Source organism: Eriocheir sinensis, chromosome 3 (assembly GCF_024679095.1).
Source record: "Eriocheir sinensis breed Jianghai 21 chromosome 3, ASM2467909v1, whole genome shotgun sequence".
In the NCBI taxonomy this organism is placed as follows: Eukaryota; Metazoa; Arthropoda; class Malacostraca; order Decapoda; family Varunidae; genus Eriocheir; species Eriocheir sinensis.
In genome coordinates, this window is record NC_066511.1 from 27,399,485 (window position 1) to 27,411,569 (window position 12,085).

The 12,085-nt window shown below is 42.6% G+C and overlaps 1 protein-coding gene across 2 annotated transcripts in view; it reads left to right on the forward strand.

Moving 5' to 3' along the window:
• Positions 1-8,323, forward strand: part of LOC127007402 (serine/threonine-protein kinase SMG1-like) — a 31,036-nt gene extending 22,713 nt beyond the window's left edge. Inside the window, exons 23-24 of one of the 2 annotated variants that reach the window (XM_050878343.1) lie at positions 710-7,756; positions 8,225-8,316. In XM_050878343.1, the coding sequence (XP_050734300.1) occupies positions 710-7,756; positions 8,225-8,302 (7,125 nt within the window). In that variant the 3' untranslated portion in view covers positions 8,303-8,316. Of the gene's footprint in view, positions 1-709; positions 7,757-8,224 lie in introns of both variants that reach the window. The other variant, XM_050878335.1, reaches the window with a different exon arrangement.
• The last annotated feature ends 3,762 nt before the right edge of the window (positions 8,324-12,085 follow it).

The window sequence follows — 12,085 nt, forward strand, 5'->3', positions numbered from 1 at the left end:
ATTTAACCTGTGGGCTTCAGCTATGGGAAAGCCAAGAAGTGGCCGAGAAACGTCAACATTACACTGCATTTTGAGACTAAGAAAAGAGCATGGAACGTATATCAGAGTACTCCTCTCATAACCATAAAGCCGTTAAAAACATTTACTTTTACTCAAACTCCATTCTTTTTGGGTGGTGTTTGTTACAAAATAAAGAGTCTCATGACGTGTGGCATCTAGTTGATAGTCGCTTGTTGTCTACTTTAGAGAAATTGACAATTGATTACTGTATGGATAGCTATAATTCAGTCTGCCATGACCTTACAGCACCACCTATGACAAATAAGCCCACCTCAAGATCACTCACCCACCACAATAACCCAGGGCATGCATGGTGGGTTGCTCTATGCAACCACCGCTTACAATTAGCTCAAATTAAGGGTTTTGAGCCGAGCCACAAAAGGGGTCCGCTGTTTCAGCGGACCAACTCGGGGGAGCCCCAAACATGGTCTGCCGAAGCTGCCGGGTTAGGGATGTTGTTAAATGAGTTTGGTGACAATATCTCCATCCACTTTTTAGATATCCTGGTAGCAGACAGACAGACAGATGGACAATGATGAAATACTGTTGTCCTCCCCAAGGCAGGCAATAATCTTATGTGACAGCTCTGAATCCATATGCCCCCTAAGCATTATTTGACTTTAACATGTAAATATTTTCTTTATCATAGGTTTCTGAATGCTATGGTAAACTCAGCCAGTGGGAAGAGTTGCAGAAGTGGATGTTGCACATACACAACCAGAAAGATGCTGAAGGAACAGGAACTCATTCTGGTCTCCTCAACAGTTATGGGAACCTTGCACATGTTCAAGCTCTGGCTCACTTTGATTCAGGAGATCTTGCTGGAGTTACTTCAAGTCTGACTAATTCGTTGGAATCTGTGGATTGGTCTAAGGGTCAGAACTGGATTCTGTGGAAAAGATTTCAAGATATGAATGTAGTATTACTTCATTCTCTCACATCATTAGTGTGTCAACAGCCATTTTCGTCGAGGGATGCAATGTCAAAGCTTGTTTCTGATTCTCAGAGTGAAGTTGAGTGGTTGTTACAGTTGTCCACTTTATCTTCACATTCTACAATGCATCTTCACCTTCTGTTATTCCATCAAGTCATTCAAGAGATTCAGATTGTTTTGAATGAAAATAACTGTGGAGTTGGTCGTATACAGGAAGGGTGGGAGCTCACAAACCTTTTGAGTCTTCCTGCAGATTTCATCCCTCATGTTTCTCGATGGGCCAAGCTTATTGCAAGAATGAATGTTAATATTACTCCAACTTCAATCATAAAATTAGATCTCTTGTCAGCTAAACAGGCTCGCAAGCAAGAAAACATGGAATTGTCAGAGAGGACTCTCAAAAGATTATTAGGTAGTGTTAGTTCTAGTTTGTCTGAGGCAGTGTTTGAAATGACACCTGGTTCTGAGTACAACACATTGCAGGCAAAGTTACACAGAGAAGCAGCAAAAATTTTAGCTTGCAAAGGACAGATTGTCCAAGGATGTGAAGTACTCTCAGGAGCTGTGATGGGTTTAAATCCCAGCCTTGCAGCTCTAGCTGCCACAGACACTACTCTCCTCACTCTGCCACCAAATGAGGCCGGTCACCTCTGTGCCCGCTCCATAATTACCACATTCAAATGGTGGTCTTTGGATGAAAGAAGACAGCTCATGGTAACTGGTGAAGCAACCATCACACCTCCTTGGATGGAGAAGTTGATTACTGTATATGAAGAGATGAAGACATTTGCTCCTGAAGAACTTCAACCATTGGCTGAAGTAAGCCACTCTATGCTACCACCTTTTGAGAACAAAATGGGGAACATCCTTACTTTGGCAGCCACACAGTGTCCTACACTGCCAAAAGTTTGGTTTCATATTGCATCATGGTGTTTTCGCTGGGGAAGAAGAATTCTTGAAAATACTGACATCAGCGATAATCATATTTCTGATGCTGACCAGAAAAAAGTAAAAGAAATTCTTTCTTTAGGGTTTGGAGATGAAACATCTGATATCCAGCTCAAAGTTGAAGAAATGTGTTCCCTTCTCAGAAACTGGAAACCAGGGCAAGGTGCAGAAGAAGAAGATGAAATTCTCAAACTAGAAGAGGTTCAGGGAACGTATCAAGTCGGTACTCACATAATTTCTCTTCTTCAGTCATGGGGATTGCCTAACAACATGGTGACAAACATAAGTTCACAATTAGTAGAAGTCCATCAGACTATACAGGAAAGACACTACACTGTTCTTATTGCTGCTGCCAGAGCATATTTCAGGTTTCTTAAGATCAGTCATGGACGCTCTGTCAGTCAGATGGACCAGTGTATCATTGCAACTCTGCGTCTGCTGCGTCTGATGGTAAAACACGCTTCTGAACTGAGGGAAGTCCTTGAGAAGGGTCTTTCGGAAACACCCACACAACCATGGAAAACCATAATTCCACAGTTGTTTGCTCGCTTAAATCACCCTGAACCTTACGTGAGAGGGAGCATCTCAGAATTGTTATGCCGTCTAGCAGGAGACTTCCCTCATCTTATAGTGTTTCCAGCTGTTGTGGGATCTGCCGGAGGGAATGTTGCAGGGAACCAGGCATCCCTAACTGACATGCTGGCCAAATACCTACATAAAGGACAGCAGAGGAGAAAGATGAAGCAAACCCTTGGGGATGAAGATGATGAAGAGGAGGAAGATGAGGAAGAAGAGGAATATGATCAAGTAGAAGAGGAGGAGGAGGAAGATGATGAATTGATATCAGAGCTAACAGAGGAACAAGAGAGAAAAAATCTGATGCGTGACTGCTTTTCATCTCTGGTAGACACTCTTACTAAGCAGATAGGATCAAGCATCAGTGAGGTACAGATGCTTGTCCATGAGCTAAGACGCATCACAGTTCTGTGGGATGAACTTTGGCTTGGAACTTTGTCCCAACATCACAGTGACATGTCAAGAAAATGTCACCAGTTAACAGCAGAAATAGCTCGTCTCAATAATAATTCATCTCTTTCACAGGTTGAAAAACACCAACTTATCAAGAAGAAGTATGATATTATATTTAAACCATTATTGTTTGTTTTGGATCAATTAGCTGATATCACTTCAACTCCCCCAGAAACCCCTCATGAATGTCATTTCCATGACACATATGGACCACTAATCTCTACAGCTCTCAGTAATTTGAGAGAACCAGAGAGCTATTTTGATCCTCAGTCTGCTCTCTCAGGCTTACGACAGCTACACCAAATGTTGCAGCAGAGAGCCCACCGCAGATCCTCAGCCACACTCAAGATGGTAGAAGTGTCCCCCAAACTGACCAGTCTGAGCAACACATCAATTGCTATGCCTGGTGTTGTGTCTGCCTCCCAGCAAGTTGTGACAGTGGCTTCAGTTGATGGTCATATTTCCATACTCCCCACTAAAACAAAGCCCAAAAAGCTTAGCTTTCAGGGATCTGATGGCAAAAAATATACCTATCTCTTTAAGGGACTTGAAGACTTGCACTTAGATGAAAGAATCATGCAATTCCTAGAGATAGTGAATACTATGCTTGCTAAGAACCAGAGAGGCAAGAACTGTGTATACCGTGCCCACTCCTATTCTGTGGTACCTCTTGGCCCTCGCTCTGGCCTTATTCAGTGGGTTGGGAGCGCCACCCCTCTTTTTGGTCTGTACAAGAGATGGCAGCAGCGAGAAGCTCATGCTGTGTTACTGAAGACTCACTCGTCAACCATATCAATGCACCCTCAAGTTCCTCCTCAAGTTCCACGACCCTCTGAGCTTTATTACAGCAAACTCACTCCTCGGCTGCGAGAAGCCAGCATAAGTCTAGACAACCGCAAGGAGTGGCCATTAGGCATCATGAGAGATGTGCTGAAAGAACTCATAAGAGAAACTCCATCAAATTTGTTATCCAGAGAACTATGGATGTGTAGTGTGAGTGCTGGAAATTGGTGGGACATGACACAAACATATGCCACATCAACAGCTGTAATGTCTATAGTTGGCTACATAATTGGTCTTGGAGACAGGCATTTAGATAATGTTTTGGTCAATCTGACTTCTGGAGAAGTAGTTCATATAGATTATAATGTGTGCTTTGAAAAGGGAAAGAACCTTAGGGTTCCTGAAAAAGTCCCATACAGAATGACTCAGAATATTGAAGCTGCACTTGGAGTTACAGCAACTGAGGGCATCTTCAGGAGTGCTTGTGAACAGGTGTTGCGCACTATGCGCCGAGGAAGAGAGACTCTCTTAACTCTTTTGGAAGCCTTCATTTATGACCCACTAGTTGATTGGACACCAGACAGTGAATCAGGATATGCTGGTGCTGTGTATGGTGGGGATCAGGCACTGGTTTCTGGTGCAAGACAGAGTAGGCAACAGCTGGAGCGGGGTCTTACTCTTAGTATGTTTGCAGTCAGGATAGCAGAAATGAAGGCTGATTGGTTGGCAAATAAAATGGAAGTATTGGATGCCATTCCTGAGGTTGAATTACGTCTCAAAGAGTGGTTAAAGTCCCACGAGATACTTGCTGGAGCGGAGGCCAATTTGCAGGATGGCCACCATTTAATGGCACTCCTTAAAGAAGCTGAAGCAAACCCTCAGCATAGTCTCTATGGCTTGCGTTCACGGTACGAGGAATTTTCTATGGTGAAGAAGTCAGTCAGTCATGCCAAGGACTTGGCAAATGCTCGTCTTGCAGAAATAAAACAATGGCATGGCCTCTATCTGACATCTGCTCGTGTCTTTGAGAGTGGACAGACAGGAGAATGGCGTGCTAAGGTCAGCACCATAAATTCTCTACAGAACAGTGTGGCACCAGTCACTGAATTCCTTACAAAGGCAGGCCAAGGTCAACTAGCAACACAATGTGAGCAAACAGAAGTTGACTTGGGAAGAGTAGTTAGCCAAGTACAAGGTGTTTTGACCAATAGCTTGGACCTCCTCATTAAATATGGAAGCGTGTGGGTGAACTATCCAGCTGAGCATCTAGCGACACACAGACTATCCCAACAGTTAATCTGGCTAGCATCTCTTCTTCAGGATTTTTCTTTGAATAATGTTCAAATGTTGATCACCAAAAGCCATTCTGAAGCACCAGATGCTGCTGCTGTGACCCATGTGTGTAATGTTGATATGGAGCTCCACAACAAAGCTCTTCAGATTAGCTCACAGAGTCAGAAAGTCTATGAGAGAATGAGAGCTGAAGGTTTGAATGACAGAGTTGTTGTGGTGAATGCAGTCCAAGAAACATCACTTGCCATATCATCACTTATAACAGACCATGGAATATCAGGTGTTGCAGCCATGACATGCGCCCTCCTCAATTCCCTCACGCAGCTCACTAGTGCCAGACTGCGGGCAGACAAAACGGCTGCAGGCACCGGAGAGGGTCTGGTGGATCTGACAATTGGTGGTTTGTGGTGGTTAAGAGAAAGTATGGTAACTCTTGGAGGGATGGTTGAATTGGTGACCCTCTTGACCACTCATTCACCACCAACGTATCCTCAGGAAACACCTGTCATACAAGCTATATCTGCTTTGCATGATGTATTTGCTTCCCTTCATGAGCTTGTCCTAAACACCAGTGGAATCATCATTGTAGAAGGAGTCAGGCTTTTCTGGAGAGGGGAACCTTCTGTCGTGAGCCTTGCCACAGAACTTCAGTCTGTAGTAGCAAATGCTCCCACTCCTCCAAGTGCTCTGTGTCAGCAGCTAACCACACATCTCCGCCTCATGATACTTATGATGCCTCCTCGACATGAAAATGCCCTTCAAGAGGCAACAATGCTTCACCAACAACTGATAGAAGTAATTAAAAGGATTACTGCACGAGACAATAATAGTGGTGTTTCTGGTGGTGACATGAATCAGGGCCAGATGCTACTGATGGGTTTCCACTTGCTGTTTGAAAGTGTGGAGACACAACTAGACCAACTTATGGATGCTGTTAGCCATGCCCCACTCCCTCAGCCTTGGCCAAGAGTAGACACAGCTAGAGAAGCTGCAGAGATAATGGCTCCCCTACAGGATCCTGCATTGTGCCAGGTACTACGAGCTGTACTTAGGGTTAAGAAGGTACAGACTATAGTAGATTTCTTCACCACAGCTTATCAGACTTCCCCTGCATTTAAGAAAAATGAGCCAGCCAGCAACAGGGCCAGGAGTAATCAGTGTGATGAGGAACGACTACAGAAGATTGTTCGGCGTTATGCAAGTGACTGTGTTTCCCTCCTGCTACTTGGTCTTCCATCTCATTTAGCAACTCACCTCCTCCTTCTTCATTGTCAGAAACTTGGTATTAATGTGACTGGATACATAGAGGCAAGAGATGTTGGTACAGAAGGTCGAGTTAGTCTAGAAGGGATTGTGCAAGAGGCATTAGAGTGTTGCATGACTCGACATGCGTTAGACCCCGCCCTTCCTTCATCTGCTGCCTCCACACTAACACATCATCTGAATGCTGTTCGTAAGAAGCTGCTGCTTCGCCATTGGGAAGGGGAGGCCGAAGGTCTGCGAACAACGCATCAGAGAGTGACAGCCCAGCACCTTGCTCATCAGTGGTGGTATGAAGACATCCTCAAGCAGCGTGTTGTAGCGCCCCCTGTTCAGCCAGCTCGAGGGTCTGTACTTAGTGATTTAAGAGGTTGTGTTAGCAAGCTCCTTGCACTGCACCAGAATGTTGCAGAACTAAGAGAAAAGTATACAAACTTTACTGGAAATGTTGAACAGCGTCTTAAGTGGGCAGCAGGCTCCAACCCATCAATAGCTAAAGCATTAGAGGAATTCAGTAATGGTGTAGAGCTTGCCTTGAGTGGAGTAGGTGAGCTACTTCAAAAGAGTGAGGAGGTTGCCTCTCTCTGCAATGCTGTGTTACACTATGAAGCTCTTCGTACTCACACTGTTGATGCCATCTCCTGGGATGCCAGTTTTACATCTGTGCTGAAAAATTGCCAAGACAGCTGCATGTTACTGGAGCGTTATCACTCCAGCATCACCCCTCAAGAAGAAACACTGGTCTCTCTCTGCCCATTACCTGCTGATGTTAATAGCAAGTGGATTCAACATGCTTCAGCTGCTGTCTCTGACCACATAGAGCTTCTGACTAAGGTTGTTAGTGATCATGGTTCAGGACTAAGGAAATCTGTAGAACTTGTGCGATCATCAGTTGTAGGATTACGGATTCATCTCACAACACATCATAAATTCATGTCAGATATTAGAGCTCTTTTGAAGACTATGGCAAAGTTTGAGGTGGAAGGGGGCATAGTTGGAATTGAGGACTACCTTTCATTGTATCGCACATACTCTGAAACGATATCAGGATTGATAAGACAAATGCTGCATGACCTACTGACAGCTGAGAAAGTTACAGTATACTTAGAGAAATTGAGAGAAGTTACCTCTCAGACAGAAACTATATATGATTTGTTGGTAGAATTTGGTACTCAGTGTGTTGTTGAGGAGACCAATGAGGAGGGTGAGGCCCAAAAGGAGGGAAATGGGGAGCCTCGCAGACCTCCACTTCTGCGACAGTCAAGTGTCATAATGTCCCCTGCTAGAACTTCAACCCCAGATGCCAAACCCAAAGTCAAGAGGCACCCCTTGACAGGAAAAGTGGTTCAGGAGCACAATGCCTATGCCCTGAATGTGTGGCGACGTGTTAAGGTGAAACTGGAAGGACGTGATTTGGATCCAGCAAGAAGGGCAACAGTTTCAGAACAGGTGAGGATCCTTAACTTTCTTGTTGGCAATTAAGAATGTAATTTTCATGAACAATTTTACTAAACTATTTGCATATTGTAGTCTCTTCTAGATGTCAAGGTGTTAAGAAAACTTTTCACTTAAGTTCTATGGCTAATTACTGTATAACTAGTATTTTACAAATGAACTCATGAAAATATTGGGATAGTCACGCTGGCATGATCTTGATTTGAATAAAACCCATGCTAGAAGGCAATATATGTACAATTTGCCTAAGTGTCCACCAAAGCTGTTTGGAAAATTATACATCTTTCACTGTTGGTGTGAGCTTTATTCACAGCAAGAAAATATAGATATTTTATATATATACTATATATATATATATATATATATATATATATATATATATATATATATATATATATATATATATATATATATATATATATATATATATATATATGCACAATGTATTATTATGTTTTTCAGGTTGACTACACCATCAAGGAAGCAACCAATCTGGACAATTTAGCCACACTTTATGAAGGCTGGACTCCTTGGGTTTAGTGCTGAGGTATGGACACAAAGATTATATATATATATATATATATATAGATATATATATATATATATATATATATATATATATATATATATATATATATATATATATATATATATATATATATATATATATATATATATATATATATATTGGTTGCTGTGACTGAGTGATAACAATTTCCAGTACAACCCCAATGTGTGTGATTATGTTAGGCTGCCTAATCTATTATAGATAATTTTCTTATATGTGATACTTTATGTATATTATATAGAATTGTGTTCAGGTTAGGGAAGGGTCATTCATACCAAAGCATCAACTTTGCATAATTTTTATTTCATGTAAATATAAGATCCATAGCTTGTTTATCTATATGGCTTGGAGAAAGTTGAAATGTAGCTGTTTTGAAAATAATTTTAATTAGTGTGACATAAGGGTGACAGCACAAACAATCAGTAAAGTGAATATGTCTATTTGCTTATCCATCCCTATAGCTATCTATAAGTCTCCATATTTTGACACCTGCCCCTCAGAGTTCCCTCAGGAGGGTAGCCATGGCATAAGTTTTTGTTACTATGACCTTACTCTTATCTCTCCCTGCTTCATTTCTCTCCCTTTCTCTCCATCCATGTGCTGGAAGCTCTTACAACTCTCAGTGTGACCCAAAGCATTCCTTTTCCCCTGAGTCAGGACTAGGAAATTTGACCAATTTCAACCATTTTACTTCAGTTTCCCAACCAGAGATTATTCTCACCAGTGTGAGTCACATCCAGAAACATTTTAAAGGCAGTTTGTCGTCCTTTAGAGCATATACAATAATTTATATATTATTACTTTTTGATATAATATGAATATGTATTTGCTATTTGTATGCATAATTTATGAATATGTATTTGCTATTTGTATGCATAATTTTGACAAAGTCTGCTATTGAGAGGGTTGCTAATAAAGCTTTCTGTGTAAATATTATATAATGATTTGTTGCTTAGGTATCACTACTTTTTCTTGACATCTAGCACACAGCAGGGAAATTACGAGCAGAGGCGTAACTAACGTAGTGGTGCCAAGGACAAATACAACCTGGCGCCCCTTGAAAACATTTTTGTAACAATTCTGCTACATGTTTTTACTCTGATAGGCTACAATATAATGTACAAGAAAAGTACTCTTTTACTGTAAAACTTACCTCCCCCAAATTTGACATCTAAAGCACATGCTCTGCCGTGGTTCGCCATGTCTTCCTTGGCCTTCGTTACACCAGTAGTGGAGCTTAAAGATAAGAGTTCATAATTATGTTAGTTGCCAGGTTATCAGACCCACCCGCTGTCCTGTCTACATAACCCAATATAGTTTTTTTAATTTTTTTATGCACTTCATACCATTATGGTGAGGGAACCAGTGCGTGGATCCAGGTAATCTTGGGTACTCGGGATTGCGGAGTTGCTCTTGTCCTACGGTGAACACAAGTACTACACCAGATCTGTGTCATAGAAGACGAAAACAAACAAAGCTTCTGGAAAATGACATCACAAATCAAATGTAGACCTACTCAAGACCCGGCCTACTATTCAGACATCAAGAGAACTATCAAGACATCTCTGGAGATAGATTGATAGTCTGGTATCTGATGGCACATCTGTGAAAGAAAGGTCTTTGCGAGGTTATTATCAGCTAATGAACTGTTCTCTACCATAACACACACACACACACACACACACACTGTAGTGCAGTGGTTAGCGCCCTCCCCTCAAGCTAGAGGTCTGGGGTTTGACACCAGGGCCGAGTGAAGACGGATGAGCAGTCTCCTTCTATCATAAGAACCTAAGGAGTCTGCAAGAGGCTGGTATACATAGCAGCTCCTGTAAACCTAACCTCACTATTCATAAATTTATCTAACCTTGAATGTATCAATCGTATTGGCACGCAAATATGGCTGCCAAGCGTGTTCCACTCATCCACCACAAATTGGTAAACCAGTTCTTGCCTATGTATTTCATGAATCTATTTATCCAATTCAAACACATTCCTGTGTGCCCTACTCGGCTCTCTTACTACCAAGACTTTGTTTACATCACCGGTTTTAATCCTTTCATCCATATATAAACTTCGATCAAGTCTCCTCGCACTCACTGTTTAAACCCTTCGCTTTTCTAGAGAATGCAAGTTTAAAGATTTAAGTCTGTCATCATATGGCAAGTTCCTTAACCCATGAATCATTTTTGTCATCCACCCAGCAGTGAATGGGTACTGGGTGAGTGTCAGTCGAGGGTTGTGTCCCGCCTCCCGGGTGTGTGCGGGTGTGAAGTTTCAGCCGTACACAGCGATTCGTCACTTCTGGCTGGCAATCGCGAGGCTATCATGTGGTCAGACCATGGTGAATAACACCCACGAAAAAAAATTACAGTCCTCCCATACAGCAGAGAGAGAGAGAGAGAGTCCTAATTAACTTGTATACTACATTTCTGTGAGAATCTGTGAGTTCCTGAAGGTGCCCTACTTCCTGTAGAGTGTAGGCACTGCTTTCACACCGAAGGCATCTATCTTCTCTTGGTGGAGTCCATCCGTGCCTGAGCATCACTTATATAGTAAGAATTAAACCATCTCAATTGTTCCAAACAAACGGCTCTGCTGTGATGGTTCCCGGTCTCATTTCCTGGACTAGTCATGTGTGACTTTCCCGAAGCACTCTGTGTGAATAGGAAATGTTTGATTTAGTGAATCATCAATGATTCTGGTACGTTTTTGTATAGCTACAGATCAACAGCCTCGTCACGACTGGCCTCCGCCGGGCCTGGCGCAAGTGGCCGCCGCTGCCGCGCTGCTTCCTCAGTCCTCAGTGCCGCGCCAGACGAGAGCACGAAAGGATTAGTTACTGCACCGGACTCTCTGAAGGCAGACAAACCCTTCTGAGGAACCCGTTCAGATATGAATAACGCAGCTGCTTTGCGTGAGAAGTAACAAAATCTAAAGTGTATACGTCACAAGCTTCCTCCATGGCACGACGCAGCAAGAACGTGTGTGCGTGTTTGTCCGCTGCGTCTTGTGTAATTATTTGAAACATTGAAATATAGGTCACGAGAAGACCACAAGTAATACGTGCCATTCAGAACTGCTCTACTACTTTTTTCAGATATTCATTATATCATTTAATGACCGTCATTTTATAATTGATGAAGCTTCATTGCAAAACCGACGTTTGTGAGCCATAAAGATATAATACGAGTTTCCCTTCACGAATGAGATGTCTTTGGCAGGATTACAAGAGGGATTTTAATGAACTATTCTAACAACCAAAGGGTGCAAGCACATCCCCTTGCGGAGGAACAACAGTTGCCAGCATGACCACCCGTCCCCGCCACGCCTCAACCACCTCCCAAGCAGCCTTCAAGGACCGTTTCTGGGTGAGTGTGCGGCAGCATGTTACCGCTCCGTCCCGCCGTTTGCCGTTGGATTGGATATAGAAAGATAAATATAGACAGATGGATAGAAAGATGTAGATATGAATATGAGAGAATGTGTTCAATATTTAAGTATTCAGTATAGTACTGAGTATGTTGTCGCCGACTGCTTAGGGCGTCGCTCTGGTTTGCAATGGAACCAAGGTGGGTGGGGACATGTTTTAGCAAGGGACCACAGGCACAATTCTGTCAAGGGCCTCAGAAAGGCTTGAGATGGCACTGAATATGTATTCGGTTACCTATTAGATCATTTACTTAGCCCCTTCCTAATTAAGGGATGTGATCTCGTTAGTGAGACACGTTGGCAGTGTTCGCAGTGAGTTCACCAGG